A 26529-nucleotide genomic window follows, 5' to 3' on the forward strand; every position below is an offset into this window, starting at 1 on the left:
GCACACAGGAAGCCCAAAACATCACACAGGCATTTAGTATGACTTGTTCTGCTCGTTCTAGGAAAAGTGTTACTACAGCCCATGAGCACTGGAGGTTGAGAGGAATGACTCACTCCTGCCTCCTGCATACCTGAGCATGGAATGACGTACCCAGCCCTTTGGAATTCCAGAGCAAAGCAGATTAGTAGCTCCAGTATTGTATATACAGAATCAGGGATCTAAAGGTCAGAAGGATTAAACCATTTTGAGTTTTTCAGAACTAAAGGAACCATGTGCATGAACACACAAAATCCTGGCTTAAAAAACAGCCACTGTTCTATGGTCAAAGAACACAGCATAAGGGGACCTGCTCACAGGTAAACAGAGACTGTCTCACATTGCACAGGGTTCAGAGAGACCAGCAACACCCATCCTCCTGATCCCAAACAGCATTTTCCCACACCTGGATTATTGAGAGATCCCTCCTGAGAAATGAGGAAGATCATCATACAAAACTTGGATGACCTTTGGACTGAAGGCACCTTTTATCAGAAATCTCAGGGTACTTTCCAGGAGTAGTGGCACAAGCTGGTTTAGGGAGTCACGTCTGCAGGTGTGCCTTTAACTAGAAATCACCCCAGGATATGCTTTATGTGCTCTTTACATTTTATACACCTGCAAGTTTTCTAGACAGGGTTACAGATAGGCTGGTATGCTTTAAGGCTACACAAGAACATTACAATCATACAGCCTGACTCTGTCTGACCTTCCTACCATAGAGATCTGTTAATTTATGGGGGTTTTTTTGCATAAAACCTGTAATGCATGAGTCCTACAGTGTATCTTCTAGCAGCATGTCTAGTTACTAGAGTATGGACAGTGATCATTATGAAAACTGTAGAGGAATGATCTGCTAATTCCTCTCGTGCTGTGCTCTTGGCTTCTTAAGGTGGTTTGTGGGCTTTCAAAGTTTTAGCTGCCTTGAAAGTGTTTCAAAGTGGGTTGTGAGATGATCAAATTTATATAAAACTGTAACAGTATTAAAGAAGCACAAACTAGGATATTAAGGTAACTGCATATTTCTTCACCTCTAAATTGTTTTCAGATGTTCAGAAATACTTTAATATATCTGAATTTAACTTCTTCATCTGGCAGAAACAGAGCATACTATGGAATAATTGTACCTCTTTGTTTATGTAAAATGGTGTCATTTATACTGCAAATATTCAGAATCCCAAAGGCGAAAATTATTTTTGAACTGTGATAACCAGAACAAACAATCTTGAATTTTTATTAAGAGATTGGACTGCTATAGTTGAAAATAACCTGAATAGGGCTTGAGTGAATCTCTTCAAAACAATTACATTTGATGGAAGAGATGGCAAATCTAAAATGCAGCAGTACAGACCCATCTATGCCATTTTAAAACATACACAATTTATCTTTTCATTAAGACTGTAAGCATATTTTCTCAACCTAATTTATATGAACCAATTTCATGGGGCTACACCTCATGCTGCAAAAGAATAAGAGAAAATGTTGATATACACAAGAGGTCAGCCTGACCTCTATGTAATTAGCTGGATGACAGACAGCAGAGTGGCATTTTTAGTCCAAGACCATATTTGAAACCCAGAAAAATCTTCAGTAGGCATTAATTAGACATGATGTCCAGCTAATGTAGCAGTTGGAGATTTCACTGCTCCTTGAACAGCTTAATACATGTTCTGACAGAAACAGAACAAGCAATATCACTGCTGAAACAGCATCAGTCTTCATTATAAATTAAACACATCAATATTGTAGTGTGTGCTGTATATTAAACCAAAATGAGGGTTGAAAACTAATATGTTTACAAAGTAGCAGGCAGGAAGGCTCCTGCCACCAGTTTCTTCTGCTCCCTGTTTCCATAGGTATGTTGTCTATACTATAAATCCAGGGAATGTATGGCTTGCCTTTCTGAAACAATTATAAGATTATTATTTTTTTTTAGAAAATATTAAAAAATATAATCTACATACTGAATTCCCAACATTCCCCTAACCTAGAACTAGTTCACTCTGCACTTCGTAAAGATCATTAATTAATTTCAGAATTATAAGATACAAGAAGTAATTAGGTAAAAGAGCATATTATTGACTATTTGATAATTTTTCTTCTCATGAAATTGTTTGTCTGTAAGACAAACTCATGACTATTTATGACATGATGCCATTTTTATAGCATTATTGTAAATCTTGATACTAGCAGGTGTTTCTTACTGAGACTTTCCTTTCCTGTCCTCCTAATTATTTTTATCTTCTTATATATTCTTACCTTCTCAATTTCCTTTCTTATTCATCTAGTCCTTATTACAATCATAACAATGTAAATGGTTTGGGAAATACTAAAATAAAACAACACTGATGCAATAATGTTGGTCATGAGACAAAAAAAATAACTATCCCAAACCACAGTAACCTACTACCTGCAACCCAGTTTTCCAGCTGAGCAACAATTCAGGCACTAACAGCAAAACACACATTCAAGACAACACAATATTTGTGTTTAATTTTACAATAGTAGTTAAAAATTTTCTTAAACTTAAATCATACAAAGGAGACTGCAGGTTGCACTTTGTGAAATCTATCAAACACCACATTGCAATGTTCTTTCTGCAGGCAGAAGGAACTTGGTGTGAGTCTTTAGGAATCTCCACAGACACTCCTTCTGCTGTACTTCCCCTTCTCAGAACCACAATCCTGCTGTATGGCCATAAATGAGAAACCACCATGTGGATTATTTTTGATTTACAGCTCTGCAGCAGGGAGAGGAATCTCTTCTGTTACTTGGCCAACTATTGCACAACACCAGCAGGCAAAATGTTCCCTTAAGTGCAAAACATATAATCCCACTGGTGTCAACATGTAAGAGTAAGGAATGTTGCCTTAAAACCTCTCTTTGTTTTTTGGACTACTGAGTAATTGATGTGCAATTATATTTTTTCGTTCTTCTACATCAGTTTGGTCCTATGAATAACAGAATGTAACTTGACCGATGAAATAGCACCTAAAATATTTTCCTTTATGAAAAATGTTTTAAACACATAAATATGACTGCTAAATATCAAAGACTGAATATTCTCTTATTGCTGTAAAGCACGAGTGCAGTAAATATTCACAATTCAACATATGTTCTCATTTGGCTAAACACACAATGCAATTGAAACACAAAATATCCTTAAAGATAACCAAATTATTTGCTTAATGACTGATTTTTTTTGTCTAACTGGTTTTGTTTGGTTTTTTTTAAGACTGAGTTGCTGAAGTAATGCAGCAGTGATTCAGCCTTAATGGAATAGTTTAAGGTGTGCACGTGTCTGGTCAGATGCAAAAAGGTATTAATGGAATTTGAACTCCACCAGCCGACAAGGACTTGCTCACCTCTGTGTCACCTTATGTTCCTATCCTGTTATCTGTAATAAAAGATATTTCATCAGCTTCACCTGTTCAGCAGGTGAAGCTGATATATCTATAAAGAGATATAGCTATAGAACAGCTACAGCTATGAAAGTCTGGTGACCATGCATTAAAAAAGTTTCTTTAAGTGAGTTTTAGTAGCCCTTTAAAAAGGCATGGAAAATACCTCCAGTGTAATAATCACTGTGACTGTGAAAACTACATCATGTTCACAACTGGTTTTCAATCAAACTTGCTCAGTTTACAAATAAAATTACATTTAAATATCTTCTGGTCTTAAAAATGCACCACAGAATCTGGAAGACTCTGTTAACTCCCACTGTTATTGGTAATATTAATTTAAATAAAATGCACAAAAGCTGAGAAGCAATTGAAGAATGTATAGCTATCTACAGCAGATTACCAAAATTATTGATGATGATGTACAACTATCAAACCACCCAGATTTTTCAGATTCCCATATCAGTTTAATTTCTCAAATCAGTTTAATGACAAACAAATTTGACCTTCTTTAGAAGGACAACCCCCCCCCAGGTGCTCATGTGACAAATAGATATGAGGTATAAAAACAACACAAAGAACACTGAGGTCCAAAGGAGATAAGTATTGAGGTTTTAGGTATAAGACAGAGGAAGAAGCCATATAAGCTACGTAAGGTTGGATAGCTGGATGAGCTTTGCACAAATAGAGGATGTATTCTTCCTAAAAGAACCTCCATGATTCAAAAGGCATTCAAACTACATCCAAAACTGAAACATTCTTGATTGTCAGTCTCTTCCTGTTTACTGAAGATACAGAATTTGTTCCTGTTTAAATCAAGTTTACCCCAATGATCTTCCTTACAGAAATATCTGTAAAAAATAATTTCATGAATTTCTGTCTCCTTTCCTTGTGATAGCATTAATGATGGTAAATTACATACATACAGACGAGCATGAGAAAAAAATTACTCCAAATTCATCAGCAGAGCTACTTAATTAACTGTAAAATGAATATATAGATGAGTTACTTAATTTAACTCAACTCAATTCTTATAAACAGGGAATAAATCCCAGACTAAAAGTTAGCTATGGGTCTCCTACATAGGACTACAGAACAAATCCATTAGCTAGATGGTACAACTGCCAGCCCAAAAATACAAACCATACAGGTACCTTGTAGAGATCAAGGTGAAGAAAACCTATATTGTTGTATTTATAAATACAGGTATCTAGTTACTAACTAAAAGAATGAAACAGAAGATCTTGGGCAGGGGTTTGTGGAGGTTTGTTGTGTGTTTTAACTCTATTTATCATGTTCATCGGACAACAAATTGGAGCAGATCCTACAGTCAGGAGGCTTGAAAGGAGAGAAGTACTCAAAGATTGCTTCAGGACATGGATGAGGAAACTTCTGATAAAGTCTCTGACAGAAGCTTGGATTGCTTCCTTGGGTTTCTAAAGCACTACATGGATATGTTTCCAATCAGGTAACTGGAAAATACTGTATTTTTAATCTAATTCCTACTTCCAGAAATGTGGTAGAGGCAGGACAGGCGGCTTGGCCCATACGACAACTGGCACAGAGGAAAGCATCCAGATGGCATTAGGCTAAAAGAGTTCTCCTGCCCAAAACAGCACCTACGTCCTTGGCAGCTTCTAAAACCAGCACAGAATCTGGCTCTCTCCCCTTTACCATTATTATACAGCCTGACTTTCATACATATCTGCAGTTCTGTCCCCTGCCATTATGGCTTTGCAATCACTTCACAAACTGCTCATATGGGAAAAGCATTTATTCTACAAACAGGATTCAAAAAAGGAAAATTTTCATTAGACTTCTTTTTTCTTTCAGGTACCTCAATTTTGTAACATTGATGGAATAATGTTCATCAATTCCTGTAGCTCTTTTGGGATTAATAATTTAAAAAGCAATAGAACTTAATACTTGAGTGAGCAATGTAATATAAAGATCTATTTTTGAGCAGATGAGCAGATAAAACATATTACAAAAACTAAAATTCCTAAAATTTTAGGTGTTGCACATCTAATTGCACAAATGCAATTATGTGATTAAATGAACTGTGTGTGCCACTTCAAGTAGGAAGAAATATTTCCAAGCACCTGACTCAACCTAATATCATAACTAAGTCTCTTCATGCATATTGAATAAGATCTGCCCAAACAATACAATATATCTACATGTGGTCAATGCTCTGTTCACAATTTATTATAAACTATATTGCTTAACTCTGATCCTCATCTCCAGAGTTCTCAAACTTTGCTGATAATGCAAACAGTCTAGGGAGTTGACTAAAGCAAAAACTTATAAAAAAAGAAATAAAATTATCTAGAAGGAGAATCTGTAACAAAATTACATTTATCCCTCCAGTCTCCTGGCTGGTTCTAGATTTACCATTCCTTCCATCACTGCCAAAGTTGCTTCTTATACACAACTGCACAACTGCTATCCAAGTCCAAAGTTTTAGTGAATTCCATGAAGAGCAGATGGTCTTCTGTCAGTATCTCAGTATCTACTGCTTGCAAAGAAATCTCCTCTATCTCCAGCTAGCATGAAATTCAGCAGCTGCAACAATGCTGCACAGTGCTGATGAGAGGGAAGTAAAGTGTGTTCCCCTGAAAACTGGACAAGGAAATGCCTAAAACTGCAAGCTGACTGAAAGAGTAAAAGGAATTGAGTCAGCATTCTGGGGAAAGGAAGGAAAAGGGAGGGGTGGAACAAGCAGTATATTCTTAAAAAAAAAAGTATGTTCAAAGCAGATGACATGAAAAAGACAAGTGCTAGTAGCATGCCATAAATAATATGAAATTTACCTAATGCACCATTAAAGTTTATGGATCAAATCCTCTTTCCTGGCCAAGAAGTACTTAGTTGGTTATAGCATTCTGATTCACTACCCTGTTCACCTCTAGCACTGTGATGGGACCGGAGATGATTCATTAATGGAGGGAGCCAAATTGCAGCTTCTCTGCCCTTAAATCCCTTTAAGAAATGGTTTAAGTGGGTTGTAAAGCTGGTTAATATATTAGCTCTTAGTCCAGTAACTTTTCAGTCCAGAGAATTTCCTGAACCTTAGGTGGTTCTGTCTTGTTTTGCCCTGACAGGGGCACAGGACAGTGAATGTGGACTAAGGCTTTCCACTTCTAACCTCCCTTGGGTTTCTCCAGCTGTATGAATGCTTCAAGTTGTCCTAAATAAACAGAGTTCATTTAGATGTGTCATGCACATGTACATGCACGTTCATATTCACAGATCACTAAACTGCAAATCCAATTGCAATTTCTTGTGTTCAGGGGAAGTGTCTCCCTGGGTGCAGTGTGCCCTCCGAGCATTCATAATCTGAAACAGACGGCTCAGCAGATCAGCTGCCAAACACACAAGGCCAATTCAAATGCCATCCAAAAGTAAAAACGAAGTGGGATAAAAGTTTTCCTTGTCCCATTTTAGATTAACAAGGCCTATCTCCTTTCTTATTTTCTGCCTTGTTCTAGAAAACAAATTCAGTTTTACCGGCTACCAAGATTTTATAAAACATTTTCCAGTTTTTTGTTTGGTTTTTTAAATAAAGCTCCAGACCCTGGAGTTAAGAGCTTGCATGAGTTATTTGAGCTTTAATTGAAAAAAAAGCCAACAAGAAAACAGCAAAATATAGGACCTTTCTGGCCTTTAAGGTTGCCAAGAAAAGCTTGAAAATTAAGGTTGAAATGAACCCTGAAGGTTCAGAAACCAAAATTCCTTTTTAACATATGCTTTGGTTGGAAGAACTTAAGCATACATAAATAATTTTCAATGCCTGGAATATAAAGTCTACTGATTTCCCATTTAAACAATCTGATACATGGCACCAGAGAGTTCTTCCTAGCCTTTCCACAGAGCCCTCTGCCCAAGACACAACTTGCCTAAGCGAAGGCATTGTTCCTGCTGGCATTATTGTGCCTTAGGCAATGCCTTCACTGTAAAGTCAACTTAATTTAAAGCTACCATATGTCCTGATTTTCCCATATATGCCATTTTTTTCCATCTGGATTTTTTCCAGGAGGGTACACACACATACAACTATGAACATATATATATATATTTATGTCTATTATTTTGTCCATCTCCCAAAACTGTATCTAGGTGCCTGAATTTCTTAACATCAGCAATCCTGACACAGGATTATCGAATACATGCAAAAACCCCAGAGAATGGCAGATTTCATACTGCAGAGTTTCTCTGTACATGAAAAAAATCAAACATTTCCAAAAAGTAATTACACAGTCTGAGCACTCACACTACAGAATATGCCCATGTTGCTGCTGGGAACAGAAATGACAGCCATTACTTCAGTCAGCCAAGCACTACATGCTGCAGAGTATTACCTATGCTTCACACTGCACCACCAACACCACACTGATTATCCCCTGAAATGTCTAAAGTACTACAATACTACAGCTAAGGATTTGTGGGTGTAAAGGAGTAAAGCTAAAAACCACAAAGAAATCATACGTTAACTCCACAGTCAAGACAAAGGGTTTAAGATTGTTCCACTACCTATAAGAAAAAGAACACTGTCCTCCTTGTGCTTTAGAAATTCAGTGCAATCAGTAAATTTAATGCAGTGACTCTGTAGTAATTAAATGTATGAGACATCACCCCTGATATTTAACAGATTAAATTCCCATCCAAAAGTGCAAAGTCAAGTAGATGCAACATTTCACAGACAGAATGGGTTAATGTTATCAATCTGTAAGTGACAGTTGGATCAGGGAAAACTGTGGGTAGGATTTTGTTTTGTCTAAAATTGTCAGATATGTAAGCCAAAATCTGAAAGACTGACAAGACAACAGCTCACTTGCTACTGGTTTTGCTGTATTCAGAAGAGCTGCATCTTTTCTCTAGTTGGCAGATTAGAAACAGCATAATTAGAACTAGTCAACATAAACCAGAGAGTGTAATACTAATGGAACACTCAGATCCTCCTCCCTGCTTATGGAGTACGGATAGCAGAGCTTAACTGTAGGTATTTACATGCTTTAATCTCTAAGTCAATGTGATAAATTTTGCTCTTAATTATGTACATGTAACCACATCAACACCAAAGCAACACACAAGTATGAACAACTTTTGTCCTGTTCAGCCTGAACTGGAAACACCCGACTAAACCCGTGCTTTCCTTTGTTGGTAACTTATTTCCAAAGGCTTAAGGCTGCTGATCTGCAAACTATATTGCACAGTTGACCAATAAATTAAAACAACTTCTTGGGTATACCTCAAGTAAACACACCACAGTAAGAAATTACAACATCCTAAATATTACCAACCTCAGTTTATCTAAGAAAATCAAAGTTTCACTGTACACTGCAGACTATTTTTATAGTTAGACTTCCTTGTAAGTACATTCCTCACAAGTTTATTTTCAAAAACTAATTCTCTTGGGCAATGGAAAACAAATGATGTAACTCTCCATTTTGCCAGCTGTCCAGAGAATTCAGTTAACTCCAGCATTTAGAGATTTTAATATTAATGTTACTGTAGCATTTGCTTAGGAGTTATGTTGCAGTTACTGCTCAAATTAAATAGTTTATCAGGGCACTGGGAAGTTCACAGACTGAACTTTTGAAACTTGGAAGTGAATAAATGCAACAAGGCCTGGATTTTCTTGGCTTACAGAGTGAGGAACAGAGCTGCCCTGTGTGTGCTGCTGCCTACGAGCTGAGTAGGATTTCCTTTGTTTCAGGCCATGACATCTGGGTGTATTTCAACAGTTCTGAGCAACTTCAGCTTCAGTGAAAGTCAGTAAAACTGTTCATGTTAGAGAATGGGTAAAATAAGGTCTGACTACTGAAATGAAAAATTAGGCTATGATATCATTAAAGATCCTCACAGAAATTCCACTCTTTTACTGGAAAAAAAACCCTAACAACCCAAAACCCTCCTTAAAAGGATTTCTATACAGTTCCCCAGTGAAAATAACTCCCTTAATGAAAATAAGAACATAATATAAAAATAGCAGTAGTGGCTCAGAACAAAGGTCTAAAAACAGCCTAAACAGCCCAGTGTCCTGTCTCCAGCAGTGGCAACAGCCAGTACCTATGGAAAATGGTAGGAGTGGAATATGTAGTGAGACTGCCCTGAAGTCACCTGAGCTGGAGTTAATTGTTGTGAGTGGTTGCTTTAGTCTAGACAGCAGCTTAATGTGTCCTATAACACATCCCAGGCTTTAGTCTTCATAGTGCTAAGGTTGGAATCCTAGCCAGGGTGTGCTAGGGCTTTCCCTAATCCTTGAACCTGGGATTTCTTCCTACTGACACCAAGCTGCAGGAGGTGCTGCTGTGAACCAATTCTCACTTATCTGGAAATCAGATGTAGCTGCATTCTGCATGAGTCTGCTCCTTCACACATAGATGGAATAGTCTCCTGACAGCTCCCAAGAGCTGTCACAGTAGCAAAGCACCCATCTGCTTTCTAGATCAGGTTCAAGTGCAGATAAGGATTTTGGGGAGCAATCTGAGTTTGTTCTGCCAATTCTGGTGGCTACTTATTTTTCTTCTACTAACTCAATTCTCCCCTTCTTTGTTCATTTCTCATGGAAGAGAGAGAGAGCTGAGTAGGACAAAAAAAATAATTTCTGCATTTTTGATTTCATCAGAACAAGGAGGAAGCAAATCCTTTAAGTAGGCTCCAAAAAGGATATTTTAATTATCGAATAAGAAGGAAAAACCTTCTCCAATTTTTGATAGGATAAACCTTGCTACTTTTGTGTCTCATACTTATACAAGAAACAGTAACCTAAAAGAAAAATCTTTTTGGCATCCCAAAATGAAAGTAATATTAATTGAGGGCTTAAACTGTATATAGGACTCCTCCTACGTACAAATCCTTAGAGTGATGCTAGACCTAAAGAAAAATGATTTTACCGTAAATTCCAGAAGAAAATGTAGAAGGAGACAGAAATTGATTCTAAACTTTGTTTTAACAGATATCCTTTCATAGTTTCAGCTATGAAAATAAAACAAGCACTAGAGGCACACATTTGATATTACTTGTGTTTTATGATGGATTGCTCAGCTCTATGTCTCCTTGACTTAACTTCTATCCTTCCTTTCATCTCCTTAGATTTCCCACCCAGTATCCTAAAAATTAGCATGGTCAGACTTCTATTACTTACCTGGACGAAAAAAGACGCCCCCCCTCCCAAAAAAAAAAAAAAAAAAAAAAAGAGACAGAGAGGGAAAAAGATATTTTTTCCTCCAAATTTTAATATGACTTTGTACCAGAGAGCATGGATACTGTTCATAACAGCCTAATTGTATGCATATATTTTTGGGACCTATTGTATATGTATATACACTAGCTTTAAATACTACCCTTGATATTGCTGTATCTATGAATAACAAATAAATATCATGTATAAAGAAAAATAAACACAGGATATAATCCTTATGATTAGGGACAATACTCTAAAATATTAACTGAGTTCTTACCCTTTCCCTTGCTGAATTTGCTACACATCAAACTCAACTGTAAAAGTCTAATTTTTGTGAGATGATGATGATGTATGTATTGCATTCTCGCAGAACTGACTACAAAGAGCCAGTAACCTTATTTGAAACACATTAATAAGCCAAACACCATGAAAAAAGCGAAAGCTTTGGGAAAAGAGATTATCCTTATTTTCTTTTTGTACCAGTGGGCTGCATACCACAGCTGCAGTGAAGGGAACATTCCAGTTGAGCAGCATTCCTCCATATCTTTTCAAAGTCCCTGTGGAGGCTAAAGTAGAAATCACTTATTTGCGGTTGAGAAAATAGCAGGGACTTCTGCATTAAATTTTAAATGAATCCTGCCCAGAGGATGGTAAGATGCTTAAATGAAATGATGAGAATTCCCCATCTCAGCAGTGCATTAGGACGATAAAATGGGATTCAGCATGCTGTGAATCCTCAACTCCTGTACTCAGCAAAGAATCATAGACTCATACAATATACCAGGATGGAACAGAGCTCAAGGATCATCTGATCCAATCTTTCTTGGCAAAAGCACACTCTAGACAAGGTGGCACAGCACCCTGTCCAGCTGAATCTTAAATGTGTCCAAGGCCTGTAGATCTCAGGAGGAAATTATGATGTTATAAGTTTTATAATAAGACTACACAAAGATTGCAGTGAATTGTTCACCCTGCAGAACTCATTCCAGCATTTTTCTAGTTGCTAGATTGATATCCAGATTACCAGAGCTCAGCTGGAAAACAGCTTGTATAACCATTTCTTCAGTATAAAGCCTGGGTAATTTTTAAAATTATTTTGGACTAGATCTATACTATGTCGAAGTTACAGCATTTTTTAGAAGTTCCTTTCCATGTTAAATTTATATTGCTGTTAATGCCTACACCTCTGAACACTGAAAGATCTCAAGTGTGACTGGAACATGTGGGAGGAATTCTCTGCCCTCTGTTTAAAGTGAGTGCAGAAGATATCCACATTTCTTAATGGCAAAGCCCCTCAGGAAGTTCAGAAATGTACTTAGAGAAATATTGTGTCCCAAAATGTCAGGTTACACCTCCTGTGACTCCCAGATAATGTTGTTATGTCAAACTGTCCCCCAGAACTTCAATTTACTCTCATGAGAACACGCCAAAATTCAAGTTTTGTTATTGTTGCAGAGCTACTCGACTTTCTAGTGTCCTTAAAATGTGCTTCCTTGTAGACCTTGTAACAGGATTTGGTCATTAAGTGAGTCACTGGAATGGCTTAGCCGAGTACCTTCACGCCCCGTTTTTTAACACGAGCTGCAACATCTGACAAACCCCTCCCAGTCCTGTCAAGTATCGGTGCCAGCGAGGTGAGTCAGCTGCCTCTTTGCTGCATCATCCCCCTGACACACAGCACTAGAGGGGATTAAACAACTTCAGGCAAACCAAATCTTAGTTTCAGACTCATCCCTATCTATTTTAAATGCAGGCCTTTCTTAAATGGTGTCACATTTTGGCTGAGCATATTCCATTCCCATTTGGGGAAATGGCTCCAATATGCTAACACTTTCCAGTGCAGCTCTCAATGTGCCATGAAAAGATGAGAATCTGCAAGCTAATAATCTTTAAACAGTTCAAAAAGAAAAGTCCCTTCTCCTGTGAACTTATACCAAACACAGCAATAAGCAGAAACAGAACAAGGCTTCTGAGACCTGATGGCTTTAATTCCATACAACCTGTGGCAATTTGATTTTTCCCAGTGTACACTAATATGGAGTCATTTAGAAGGCTCAGAAAGGTCTGCTTACCCCTCAATGAGGTACCTCATCCCTGACCTAAAGGAATTTATGACAATTCATTAAGACCAGCTAGAAACATGATGAAAATGGAAAGATTTGGGAAAATTTATTTCTAAAGGCTTTTATTTCGTAGAATCATACAGGTATTGGCAAGAAAGGTGCAAGAGAATTATCTGTTTGCTTCAGAAAGCAACCACTGTCTTCCTCCCACTGTCTGGCTGATTTTTTTAATAAACATTTGTATTAAAACCCATGACAGTGTAATAAATCTATTCAGAAAATGTACTTACGATGGCACTTACTGTCATACTTGATTTAATTATCCTCTCTGAAGAATGACTGCTTGTAGGGTGAAGGTGATTCTCTCCCATCTATCTTCCTCTCCATAACACCCTAAATCAAACATAATTCTGAAGAAATAAAATAAAAAATGTTTAGGTTCTGACATAGTTCTTATTCTTATTGTAGTTAGGATGTGCATAGAGGGACTAGAAAATACCTTTAAAAGACAACAACAGGAGACTGAAGATGACACAGAATGTTCCATCTTCTACTTGATTGTACTTGTTTAGTGCCTTTGTTACCCATAAAAAAAATAAAATGGAAGAAATTTTTACTTGAATGAACAAATAAAAGACATTAGTTACCAACAAGCAGAAAAAGAAGCATTCACTATCAGGCTAAAACATAATTTCTTAATTATGATGATTGTGTTGTCAGTAGTTGACACACAGTGACCCGATAGGACAAGCAATACAAAATTAAACTACCAGCACATTTCTGAAGTGGGAAAAGAAAATGAAACAAAATGTTACTTGTTCTCTGCTCAAATGGCTTCCTTATGTTCCTCAAAACCCCAAGCAACTGCAGCTGCTGGGAGAACCTAAAGCCACTTTCACTGCTGCCAGTCACACTCCCAGACACCCTTAAGGAAACCCACAAGCCACAGCTTCATCACAGACGTTCTTGAAAGTTAGTTCAGCAATAATGTCAGGAAAATTTACAGCACAAAAGCATTTCCCTCTTAAAGAATCAGACATCCAGTACGCTCCTGCTTCCCCGTTCCCTCCACCCTGGTCCTTCACTGGTATTTGCTTCAATCTGCAGTACCTTCCTTTTGCCTAGAAACCATACAGATTTACACTGTAATGGCCATAACTGTAATTTATTTGACAAAGGAAAAGGTCATAGAAGTTTTTAAAAGTAGGGTGCAAGTTGGGATGTCCTGGAAAACACAGGAAGGACTGGGCATATCTCAGGTTTCCCCCTACACTTCTGCTGGGACAGTCTGAGTATTCCAGAAGCCACTTCATGGGCTAAACACTATGGCTGGTCAGGAAATCTGTCTATGGCTGGGATACCATGGAAGGATAATTTAATTGAGGCCTCTGTGTGGCAAGAGGATGGTGCTGGACAAGATTTTCAGCTGATGGAGCAGTCTGTGAAACAAGGTAACAGCTGCTGCCTTCTCCTCTGTTCTGTTGATCTCAGTAGTACGTTATTCTCTCAGATGACAGTAAGTACTAAATGTTACAGAGGGAGACATACTGCTCTGATTTGTGTCAAATAGGGAGAACATCACAATAAAACTGCCTATAGTTACAGAAAATAACAGCTCTTTGTTACTGTTCCAGATCGGATTCTGATGGAACATGCTAAAGCAAAATAAATTCTTCTACTAAGGAAGTTACTCACTCACTCCTATTTGAAGTCATTTTTTAATTGAAAATCATTGTTGCTGATGATTTAAAATACAAAGCATATAAAGAGAGATTATACCACAGTTTGTGGCTGACTTCAGTTTGATTTGTTTAAATGAACTAAAATGGTTGCACTTATCTTTCAAAAGAATTCGAATGGGCCCCTAGAATCATTATCAGAAGGATCTAACTAATTAAGCCTAATCCCTCAATAATGCCCTCATGATCCATGTTCAATACATAGGGGTGTAATCTGATAGACACAGAAGACAGAGCATCCTGGCATGCCATGAAAGTACATAAACCTGTATGATATTGTACCCTGGATGCCCATAGGTAATTTCTTATGTATTTATTTTAATTTGTGTTGGGTGTTTTTGAAAAACAATGATTCTCTGATCTCTGCCAAATTACCTAAAGAGAATATCCACATTACATTACTAAAAGAAATCTTGAGTTGAATTCCCCTGTAATACCTGTTAACACAACTTTTCCATCTACTCTAGGGTTTTTAAGGTTTGGATAAATTGAGCTAACTCAAATACATGTTTTTGCTAGTGGAGACAAATCTTTGGCACATCTCCCCTCAAAAAAAAAGCCGAAGAGAACAAAGAACTAGTAAGATATTCAGCCCAAGTTCAGCAAATTCATCCTCTGGCAAACCAAGGTAAATAGAAAGCTCATCTGTGGAGAATTTCTCATTGCAGATGCTCTGCCTACACAGTTAAGCCAAGGGGTTTTTTTGCACGAGCTCTTTGCATTGTTTCAACTCCTGTGGTATAAAACAGCCAAAGTAGTGATCTGAGATAATAAAGCTCCATTCCAGCTACAGCTTTAACTGGCAGCACTAGTAATGTTCTGGCACCATCTGATGTTTTTTGTTTTGCTTGCCTGGGTATAATCTCTAGGCAGCCAGGCTTTGTTTAGTCAGTGAAAACTAAAGAACAAAACAGACTACTAAAGTCGTATGCAGATTGAAAAAGAATGTTATCTAAATTAACAAGATGGGTTTCGATACCAGACTGTGTACTAGGTACCTTAAACTGGCAACCTTGTGCCTAAACACACCACCAGGTGACTCCCAGGGGCATCATAAAGTCAATGCTCTTAATTCCAATCGGTAACAAGATAGTAGCAATGTGACCTCTAAAACGGGGAGACAATTATATATATAATACATAGATAGATAATCTAAATATTTCTTATTTTTGCAAATCAAACACACTGCCTTTGAGTGATTCTTTTTCACAAAAGGGGCGATTTTCTGTTAAATTTAGTTTAACTTAGTATAAGGTTGCAGTGTTGTGAGACACTAAAGCTCCTTCAGCCATACTATAAAGGCATTTTGATATTAAAATAATAAAAAAGGGCTATATGTGGGGAAGGAAAAAAAGTTATTTCATGGACATGTCTCTAAAGACTGCATGACACAAACCTCATGGTAAAAGCACTATTTCTGCTGCTTCATTGTTGATCCCCAGGAAGGAACATGAGTATCGCTGTAGGTCCTTTGAAGTTTTTATGTTAAAGCACAACTTCAGTTCTTTACTCAAGTCAGAAGAGACCATTGCCAAAGCCATGCCTCGCACTGAACAACAGATTTGCAATTGTCTGTAGCTCCTGGGGAATTCATTCCACATTCTTGGATGAGTCCACAGGAAAGCTGTATCACGTTCAAGCCTTACCCTCCAAAGGCTACCTCAAGAGCTGGATGTTTTTCGTACGCTCTGGCCATGCAGCCCCTTCAAAGGAAGATCCTCAGACCCCACTGTTAAGCCCACTTTGCCTTAACACTTATGGCACTTTGGTCAGGAAACAACCGAGAGGCAGAGGGACAAGCACAACAGCGAGAGGAGCTAAAAGGTTCCAAATGGTGCCAAGTGCTTTAGAGAAGGAACGACGAGGTTCCAAGTATTTTAGGGGACAGGGTGACGCCCTCCCGCCCTCACACATCCGCAGCGCCGCGCCCTCACCGCCTCACAGCCCTCTCCCGGGCCGCGAGGGGAAGCCGCGCTCCCTCGGGGGTGGGATCCCTTAGGTAGCACCCCTAAATCCCAAACCCCAATCCCCAAAGCAGATCTCCTCACACCACAGCCTCCTGACTCCCGCCCTCCCCTCACGCCCGCCCTGGCCCCGCCCCGCTGGCGCGCAAGCCCCGCCCCCCGGGCAGTGTGGTCCGAGGCCCCGCCCCCTCGGTGCGTGCCCCGCCCCCTCCCCGCCCGGCGGCTGCCGAGCCGCTCCCCCGCTCCCCTCACCGAGCGCGCGGCGGGGCCGGTCCGGTGCCTAAGATGGCGTCTATCATGGAGGGCCCGCTGAGCAAATGGACCAACGTGATGAAGGGCTGGCAGTACCGCTGGTTCGTGCTGGACTACAACGCCGGGCTGCTCTCCTACTACACGGTGAGGGGCGGCGGGCGGGCCGGGCGGGCGAGGAGGCGCCGGGGAGAGACCGGCTGGGGCGCAGGGTGGGGGCGGGGAGGGGACTCGGGGCGTGCGGGCGCCCGGGCGGCCAATGAGGAAGGAGGAGGCGGCGGGAGCGGCCAATGGGAGAGGAGGAGGCGGCGGGCGCAGCCAATGGGGCGGCGCTGCGGGGATGGAGCGGCGGGGGCGGGCGGCGCTGTTATTGTTGGCGGCGGGAGCGGCCGCGGGATCCGCCCGGGCAGTGCCGGCGGCTCCGGGGCCTCGCTCCCACCGCCGGCCCGGGAGCCCGCTCAGCCCCGGCCGGCCCGGAGCCGTGCGCGGTGCTCGCCGCGGGCTGCTGGGTCCCGCTGCTCCCCGCCCTGTCCGGCGGGAGCTCGCCCTCGCCCCGGTCTGGGGGCTCAGCCCAGCCGGGGGGCCCAGGGCGGGGCCGCCTTCCCGCAAACAGCAACGCCCGTCCCCGGGGGCTCGTGCCTGGGGGCCGCGGGCTCGCAGGTGCTTCCCGGAGCCGGATCGGCTTTCCTGATTTCCGTTCAGGACTTGGCACTTCCAAACACGAACTTTTTAAGTGCTCTGTATTAAGAAACGGCGATATTTTCCTTCACTTTTTTTCCTTTTTTTTTTTTAATAACTCCTGACAGATCCAGCCTTGACGGCTTCTTCAGCTGCTTAATTCACGTTTTTACATAACTTACAGATATTGTAATGGTACAAATTCGTTTTATCGAGGATGTGCCCTGAACTGAGAAGGCTAACTGGGTGAGCCACATTCGTGCACCAAAGTTTTCTTCTCATGGAGTAATTAGTGTGTCAGCCTGAATAAAACACGTACAAATTAAACCTGTAGTAAGCTGTAATAGATTTACAGCAAATACCTTGAAGTATCCTGCTGTCTGTGAAGGTATGTTCATACAGAAGCACATAAAACTTTAGTCCCTAAATCTGCATTTCTAGGAGAGAACTGGTCTCCCCAGATCCAGGAGTTTATGAGGCTCTTGGCATAAAACAGTTGCTGCCTCCCAAACAATTTTGTTCATGTACATTTGAAATCCCTGACCTGGAACGTGGATGGAGAAATGAAAGTGCTTTTTTAGTTGCTGTTTAATGGCTGCTCAAATGTCAGCTCTGTGACAGAGATGAATTAGTGAGTGTGGTCTAAGTTGTAGTCCAAGGTGCAAAGTCATTTAATGCTCAGCTACAGAAATAGAAACATTTGTTGATGACTAGTGTGTGCAATTGTAATCCTGGTTATTGCACAGACTTTCATTACAGGGTCTTCAGTTGTTTAATAAAAATTCTTCTAATTCATTATTTTCTATAATTAGCTATCCCTATATATGCATTACACTTTTATTTTGCATAATTTGTTATGTTCTCTGTTAGTATAAGAATTTCTAGTTCCTTTTTTTAACTACCTGTTGTAAAAAATTCAATTTAGATTCAAGGAATAAAATCATGTTCTCTGCTTTATATGCCTTTACCACTAAGAAGTGACTGCAGTTGACATTTCCTTTAGATTGCTTTCCTCATCCATGTGCTGTCTTTTCTGCACATATGTCTGTGGAGTACTTGTCATGCCGTTCTCTAGACATCTGAAGTCATTCTTGTACCTAAGGGTGTGTGTGGTGCTGAAAACTGCCTGCCAAAAGATCTGGTTTTGCATCTCTTAATGTGTGCTGGCATGACTGCTCCCAGGGCTGCAGGATCAGCTGGAGCAGGGGTTGAAAGAGAATTTGGATTTAGTCCTAGTTGATCACATGCCTCACAAGAACTAATATTATCACTGAGAAGGTGGAAGGATACTATTTCCTTCAGCCTCACCTTTAGTTTTAGAGTAATAACTCCTGAATGGTAGTTTACACGGCTCATAAAGAACATAAATTTGGAATGTTAGCACGTTTAGGGGCTTTTTTATATGGGGAGAGAGCCTATTGTGAGTCTGTATATGCAGCACTGTGTTTTGAATTAAAGGCCGGTCAGGTACGCAGGGCCATGTGCTGTGTTCCCTCTGAGCCAGTTTCAGTCTGAAGCAATAGAATTGCTTTGCTCTGCTTGTGTGAGTGTGACTGGGCAATGTTTGAGCCTCTGTCCGTCCCTTCCCATGGCTGTAAGGCGTGGGTGGGGTGGGCTGGGATGGTTTCACCCTGGCTGCATGATGCAATCTGGACCCAGTTTTGCTGATAGGACGGATTACAGGTGTCCGATCAGCTTGTACCTGCTCATCCCCTCTCCAGGCTCCTCAGCCCATTTCAATCCAAAAAGCTGTGCATGCAGGGAACAGTTTCTCCAGCAGATCCAACAGCCTGTTAACCTTTGGCAGGGGAGCTATGGAAAAATGCAGGGTAATAACTCCTGACGCTGCTGAACTTTCCACCAGAGCCTGATCCACAAATATATTTCTTCATAGGCCTGTTCTTGCACTGTTGTATTTAGTCATTTTTGGTAGTTACTTAAAATAGGCTGCAGAAAAATGCCCTTAATGTGAAATAAACATTCAAACAGAATTAGTGTGCAGTCGTATTGCACTTCTCTGGGGAAAAAAGAAAAGGGTTATACTTTGTCTTTTGGTAAAATGAATAAAGGGCAACCTAAGTATGTTTTGAGTACATAGAGCAAAAGCAAATGAATTCAATTAAATATCCATTTCTAACGTGATTAGAACTTTAAAGGAGCAAGGCAAAAGATTTTACATCAAGTCTAACTCAGAAAAGAAAAAAGAGAAGTTAATGTTCACACTTATTTCTGTTTTCATTCGTATATTCCTTCTTCTCTACTTACTTGTATTGCAGTAAACACTAGTAGTACTAGTAGCAAATGTTTCTCACATGCATTTATAAGCTGTTTCACAAAGGACTTTCACAATGCCAAATTGTTTGCTTTTTTCCCACTTCTTCTGTAATTCAGCTGGTTTTTGCTCTTTCAAAATAGCAATGTTCATCCTCAAATTTGCTTAAAATTACATTTGTGTGAAGGTATTTATGAATTCTATATTTCAGAGAGTATGATCTGGACTCATCCAAATGCTTTCTTTACATGTTTTTGCTCAAATAAATGATTGTGTGGTATCACTAAATGGTCACCTTTTTTAAGAGCAAAATATGAAACAAATGATGTTGTGCCATTTTGGATCAGTTGGGCCAATGGCTTGACGAATTATTTCTTTTTCCCCCTCAGTAGTCTCTGATTTGTGAATTCACCAGTGTTTTCTCTTGAAGGGGTAGCAAATAAAAGTCTCCTGAAGCATTATGGATTTTCAGTGTATAGTTGGCTGCACTGACAGTACTTAACAGAGTCTCGAAGTGGCTCATTCCTGCCTTCTGCTGGCACAGGAGCTGTAAAGTTGTTCCATGAACTGGCTTCCAGCTGAAAAATAGCTTTGTACTGATTTATTTTTTTCAGCTGAATTTGTTCTGTCGTTTGTTTTGTGCATGTCAGTGTGAAAACGTGTGATGACATGCTGGAAGAGAGCATGAAGACAAAGGAATGGCCAGGGAGGAAGAGGGAGTTGAATGCAATTTGCTTTTTGTTTGTGTTTTCTGGCCGAAGTGCTGTCTTAAATACACATCAGCTACAGCCTTGATAACCCTTGGGAATCCTGCAGAAATAATCCAGAAAACCACTCAACGAGTAAAATCTGATTTAAATTCTTAGTTTAAGTGTACTCTTTAAATAAATATTTAAATTGTATAATAAATTGAAAGCAGAACTGGCATAGCTGTGCAAACAGTGCTAAACCCAGGGCCAGTACAGTGGAAGGTCAGTTCCTTAAAGTATTTTAAAACTTTGTGGATATTTGACATATGGTGGTATTGAAAGGAGAACTGATCAAAATGTTTTAGGCTTAAACAGCTGCCTTGCATAGTGAATGAGGGTTGCCAGAAAAAATTGTCGTGCATGACAGCTCCATAGTGTGTATTCTTGAAACCAAACTGGGGAGCCTCCCATCATCTTAATGGTTCTTGCACCAATAGATGCCTAAAGAATCTATTTAAGTGCTGGTCTTTTGTTAATCATCCCATCAAACTACGTTTAAAACATATGCTGGGTGAATGCTTTCAGGAGCAAAAACTGTGTGAAAACACTCGTTAGGAAGAGTGGTTCTGGTAGTATAAAAATATTTTTCCCCCGCATGCTTTTTAAAGATTATTACTAGTTAGCAACTTTAATACTGATTGTACTGTACTTGTACTATATTGAAGAACTGCTTGTGCATTGTACAACTCAGATATTGAGGAGAGGGACTCAAATTTTGGAGAAGTTTCATGAATCTTTGGTGGTGAACTAAAAACAAACCTTGTTGACTTGATTTCAAATGATGCCTCTGAAGCTGGAGTCATGGCTCAGTGCCCCTATGGTAGAGACTTACAGTTGAATGCTTTTTCTAAATACAGTTTCTCAATCAACAGCTACGTGCAAAAATCCCAAGAAAACAGGAAAAAAATACATCTGCTTTTGCACACACATTCCTTCTGAGGTCTCTGTTTTCCATTCTCAGATCAAGTGACACTTTTTTCCTGTAATAACTTGATTTGCAACATGCCCTGCAAACAGCTCAGTGAATCTATTAAAAACAGACAAAATTATATGCAAACTAGGAATAATAAAAATAATTCTGAATTTATGGGCACAGGATAAAAAACATTGATGGCTATTATGCAAAACTAAATTGAGTGCAACCCCTAGCATTTCCCATCCACACTGTAAACATATTTTGCCTATTTTGTTCAAAAGTATTTGATGGGTTAATGTTGTACTACTGGCACTCCAAACCACATGTCATCTGTCCCCTCAAAGCCAGCCTGTTGTTGGCTCCATTAATTTGATGTAGTTGGGTGCTTGTGTAGGATCTGGGGAGTTCATGGGCACAGTGGGCAAATCAGAATTCTGAGTATAGATCATGTGCTAACAGTGGATCAGTAATAAATCTGTTCACTTACCTGCAAAATCTCATCTATTGCATGTTTTTATGTTTTCTTAATTAGGCATGCAGAATAAAACCACTAGCAATGCAGAGGATCAGTCTTTGTTGTTGTTAGATTACAACTTAATTTAAGGTTTCTGCTATTTTAAAGTTCTTGATGCAGGTTGTGAATGGAGCTGAGACTAATGAGCTGAGACTAGTTGTCATGTGAGAGAGACAATTTAATGAATAAGCTTCATTTAAAATAACTAAGAATTATACAGAATGATCTTTTAGTAGCAATTATAATATTTAGAAACTTGAAAAGGTCAGCCTGGTGATCAGCACCTGGTCCTGTTGTTGCTATAGGCTGTTTAGTCTGTAGCTGTGCTTTTTGGGGGAGAGGCTGAAGGGAGGGTCCTATGATTGTGCTGTATCTCTTACACCTTTATTTAACTAAGGCTTCACATGTATTAGTTATAGAATTCTCTAAGCAGTTTATGCTCTTCTGTACCAGGACCCATAAATTGTTGCCTTCCCGATTTCATAGATACATGGCATCTGTTCATCTGTTGGGGTTGAATGAGCCCCAGTGGCACCCTCAGTTATCCCTGCAGTGTTTGGGTTCCTGCTTTATGGCTGCATCCACAAAAGTCCCGTCTTTAGCTGCAGAAACAACATGGCTGTGAGATGCTGTCCCTGGGCTCAGGGAGCTCCTCCTCAGAGACTGGCGTGTGCCTTGCAAGGGAGCTGAAGGAACGGTGGGCTGGGAACAGCCTGTAAAGTCTTTAAATTGTTGAGCTTTATTTCAGCTTGAAACATGAGGGTTGCCTTAGCATTAGATGAGAAAAACGACTATTATGGAAAGTGATCCAAATTAAAGCTTCTCTTTTAGATGTAGCTAAACCGCAAAGATCTCTGTTTATAAATAAAATACAGCTTGTTCCAGGTTCTTCATCCCTAACAGGAAATGAATGTCCCAAGTGGTTTTGCTCATCTGTGTACTTATGTTAGCGATTTCCATGACAGCACTGTGTGAGTCACAGATGCACCTCTTCAAGTTCTGTGCACTTCTGCGCAGGCAGAGCTCGTGCCTCAGGACTTTTGGAGGCAGAGGGCAGCTGGGGTTTATCTGAAACCTTAAACTTCCCATGCAACAGCTAAAACTTAAATGAAAGAAATAGTAGAATTTCCAGATAGGAAGGAAGGCTAGGGGCCTTTGGGAGTTAGGATTCTAATTTTGTTTTGGTTTGGTTTTTATAGGTAGACCCAGACATTGTTTTCATTTCTCTAAGAAGTTGTAGGTTACCTGAATTGCCTTATGCTAGATCAGTTCTGTATGTGATCAACTTCACTGTGTGGATGTAAAAGAGAAAGCAATAAAGGCCATATTATTTTGGGAGATACCTACATTCCCCCTTCAGTAATACTGTATAGCTTTGTTCATTTGTACAAATTTTTATTTGAGCTTCAGCTGAAATTTATCTCATATTGCTGTTGATTGTAGCTCATTCAAGTCCTTTATCATCAAAATCAGTACAGTGTGTATTGAAAGGTTTTGGAAAATGTAATTTTGTCTGGCTATAAAACTGATCACTGAAAAAAGACAGCTGCATATTAAAACTTTAAATATAAAAAGAAGGTAAAATGTGGCTTTTTTAATTCATTCAGAGATGTCCTTCTGCTGTATGAAATGTTATTCAATGAAATGAAATCACTCCTCAAAACAGTTATGGGCTTTATTTGTCCAAGAATACTTGATGAAATATAGGACATATCGGATAACCTAATTTCAACCAAAGGGTAACAAGGGAAAGCTGAAACTTGTTTAAATTATATTTTTTATAAAATCCTAGTTTTGGAGGTGGGGAGCAAATCTAAAATGTCAACTGAGTTCTGTTTTAAAGTCTTGTGCTGCAGCAGTCAGTGCAAGGTTTGCTGTCTGCCAGTGAGAGAATCCAGCATTTTGTGTGATGACAGCTCTGTGCTTTAGTGCTCAGGGAATTCAGATACTGCAATGATGGGTGCTTTATTCCAGTCAGGTAAAATGAATTAGATTTACCTCTTCATTATAATTGGTATTAAGCATGTAAATCTTTGTCTGAAGATGGTGACATTTTAAGTATATAGGCCCACATTCTGACCTGTGATTTATCTTGTGAATCTTTTTGCAGACTGAGAACATGATCATGTTGAAACTTAATTTCCATTCCATTAAAATGTGTACAAGAAAAAGGAGGGCTTTGACTGTATCTTTTGCACTGGGTTGATAGTCAGCCTGCATGGTGGAAATGAGGGCTGTAGGGATTCTGCCTTCCCTTGCTCAAGGACAAGCTCTGGAATTCCCTGCACTTGCTTGGTTGAGGGTCTAAACCAAACCAAACTGAATGTCTCCTCTGCTGCCTTTGGTTTTCCTGCCTGTGCCCAGCACAAGGAGCTGGGAGGGCTTTGCCTGGTGTGCGTGATCCGGGCAGCCAGACCTGATCCGGTTCTTGCGGCTGCTGCAAAGTTGCAGCCTCAGTCCAGATATTTTCTTTCCTGCTAGGATTATGCCAATATTTCTTTCAGAAACCACCAGAGGGAGTGATAAGCTCTCTGAAGTGTCCTCCCATTTTAGGAGAACTCTCAAGACAGTGAATATAAAAAGTAAATGTGAACTCTAGTGAGATATACCCTGAATATACACAGTTTCTGATGGGAAATTATTGGAGAAACTTTGTTACTAGATCCTTTCTTGGATTTGAGGTTTAAAAAACCCCTCCAAGACCTTCTCTATGTACAGGTTTTTATTCAGGAAATCTAAAAATAAATTATGTATCTGCAGAATACATTATGGATGCACTGCTGGTCTTTACTTCCATTTCACTTTAACCAGCTAACCTATATTGATGTGAAAACAAGTAGATTCATACTGATGGTTTCTAACATTCAGAAGACAGCTCTGATAAATTAGAGCCTGAATTGAATGGGGGATCAGCAAAAACATTATTTGAAGCCCCGAGTGGTGTATTTTTACATTATCTTTAGTGAATAGGACTTGCTGTGACTGCTTCATGCTTTCCTTGTAGCTCTATCTCAAATATGTAGAGGATGAAGAATAATTTGTTATTGTTAAGACTCATACTTCTTGTCCTGTCTTTTTTTTTCCTACTGATGTCAACAATATTTCATTGTCTTATGGCTTCAGCGAAAATAGGTCTGGTGATAATAAAATCAGTGTATTCTCTTGATGGAATTGCTAATATACTGTTGGAAAGAAGTGGATATTTCAGAAGATGACAGCAAGAGAATCTGTTCATGACAGTGGCAGCTGTTGTTTTCCTGACTTGAAAGAATGTAGTTTGAATATCTGGATGGTAAGAGAGAAGGGGTTGTATTAGACAGGACTACCTTTTAGATGAGGCTACAATGTCAAGTAACTTATCGTTTAAAAAATGGATATTCTGTGTGTGTGTGTGTGTAGTTAAAAAACAGCAGATGTTTTGAGTTTATCAGAAAACTGAATATTTAGGATGACCTAAATGTTTTCTTTTTCTTCTTTAGCTTAAATAGTTTGTGTGTGTGCTGCTTGGGCTTGCCTCTGTTGCCCAATAGCAATGGTTACTGACAAGTCTGCCTGAGTCAGTGGTGGGAATAGCTGAAAGTTCAAGTATCACAATTTCAAGCTAGAAGTGAGTTGGCTGTTTAGAATTCCCTCTTTGGGAGGTTGGGAGGGGTATCAGTGCTTCAAACAGATACTAAGGAAGAGATTCAGTGATTTAGCTGCAAGGTAGGTTAGTCTACAGGTTTGAGCACTGGTTATGGACATGGGAATCCTGTTTTCTGACCTGGGCTCTTACTGCTTAAATGGCTTTAAACATAACTTTTCTAACTGTAGTAATGAAAGTGGTCTGTACTGCTAGGAAGTAGGCATAGAAACTTGTCTAAAAATGGAATTTGTATCTGCATAAAAGGGATATGAATCGGGGAAACTTTCTGACAGAGATATAATTCCATTTGTACAATTCTGCCTGCACAGCTGGATTTTCTTTTGTGGGCACTTTTCTGAGAGTAAGAGAGAAAAGAGGAAGATGTAAATCAATATACTGCTCATTTTTAGTATTTCCCAAGTCCTTTCTTCTTCACTACTTTTTACTTTCTATATAGGTATGGACTGCATCTTATAAGTATTTCATGAAGGTATCTAGAATACTTCTTGAAGAGGGATATTGTGTTCTTATATTTTAAGGATTAGTTTTCCATACCATGGTATGTGTGAAAACTAACCTATTTTGTAACAGAAGTTGCATCTCATTTAATCAGTCAATAAAACATTATGCAAAAATCCTTTTCTCCATTGCTTTGAATAACTTTCTTCTTACTGTGTTTGTTAACCCACTGATCTGGGTTTTTTTCTGTTTCAGTCGAAAGACAAAATGATGAGAGGCTCACGCCGAGGGTGTGTTAGACTCAGGGTAAGTGTTGTTTTATTCAGTACTTAATGACTTACTGTGTATAATATGTCCTAATGGAGAGAACTGCAAGGAGACTTTGAGGTTTGGGCTCTGTTCCTGACTCTGCAAAATACTGAAATAGTGACAGTATTTAAAGAAAGAAACCATAAGAGGTCAAGTGATGTGCTGCGCTAATTATGTTCTGTAATTTATATAGTGTATAGAAACCTTATACATTTTATGATATATTAAAAAACATTCTATGACAGAGTAAGATGGGTAGCATATTATGAAAAAGTTTTTGCTTGCAGTTCTCATTCCTCTGTGTGTGGAGGTATATATGTATTATATATGTATATACATATTGTTCTGTGGTACAGGAGTCCTTGT

The 26529-nt window shown here is 39.4% G+C and overlaps 2 protein-coding genes across 6 annotated transcripts in view; one reads left to right on the top strand and one right to left on the bottom strand.

The window, feature by feature from the left end:
* The window catches only part of EPS15 (epidermal growth factor receptor pathway substrate 15), a 68294-nt gene extending 51525 nt beyond the window's left edge, over positions 1-16769 (bottom strand). The window contains exons 1-4 of one of the 3 annotated variants that reach the window (XM_051799495.1): positions 16645-16763; positions 15427-15533; positions 13189-13264; positions 12992-13099 (exon numbers count right to left, since the gene is read on the bottom strand). In XM_051799495.1, coding sequence (XP_051655455.1) covers positions 12992-13060 — 69 coding nt within the window. In that variant the 5' untranslated portion in view covers positions 13061-13099; positions 13189-13264; positions 15427-15533; positions 16645-16763. Of the gene's footprint in view, positions 1-12979; positions 13100-13188; positions 13265-15426; positions 15534-16644 lie in introns of all 3 variants that reach the window. The other 2 variants (XM_051799480.1, XM_051799490.1) reach the window with 2 other exon arrangements.
* OSBPL9 (oxysterol binding protein like 9) overlaps positions 16669-26529 on the top strand; it is a 59998-nt gene continuing 50137 nt past the window's right edge. For 2 of the 3 annotated variants that reach the window (XM_051799544.1, XM_051799561.1), the window contains exons 1-2: positions 16669-16788; positions 26110-26160. In XM_051799544.1, coding sequence (XP_051655504.1) covers positions 16678-16788; positions 26110-26160 — 162 coding nt within the window. In that variant the 5' untranslated portion in view covers positions 16669-16677. Of the gene's footprint in view, positions 16789-24992; positions 25063-26109; positions 26161-26529 lie in introns of those variants that run through there. The other variant, XM_051799552.1, reaches the window with a different exon arrangement.

The sequence above is a fragment of the Manacus candei genome, unplaced genomic scaffold (genome assembly GCF_025592945.1).
Source record: "Manacus candei isolate 608988 ecotype Guabito, Panama unplaced genomic scaffold, ASM2559294v1 h1tg000005l, whole genome shotgun sequence".
Classification (NCBI taxonomy): Eukaryota; Metazoa; Chordata; class Aves; order Passeriformes; family Pipridae; genus Manacus; species Manacus candei.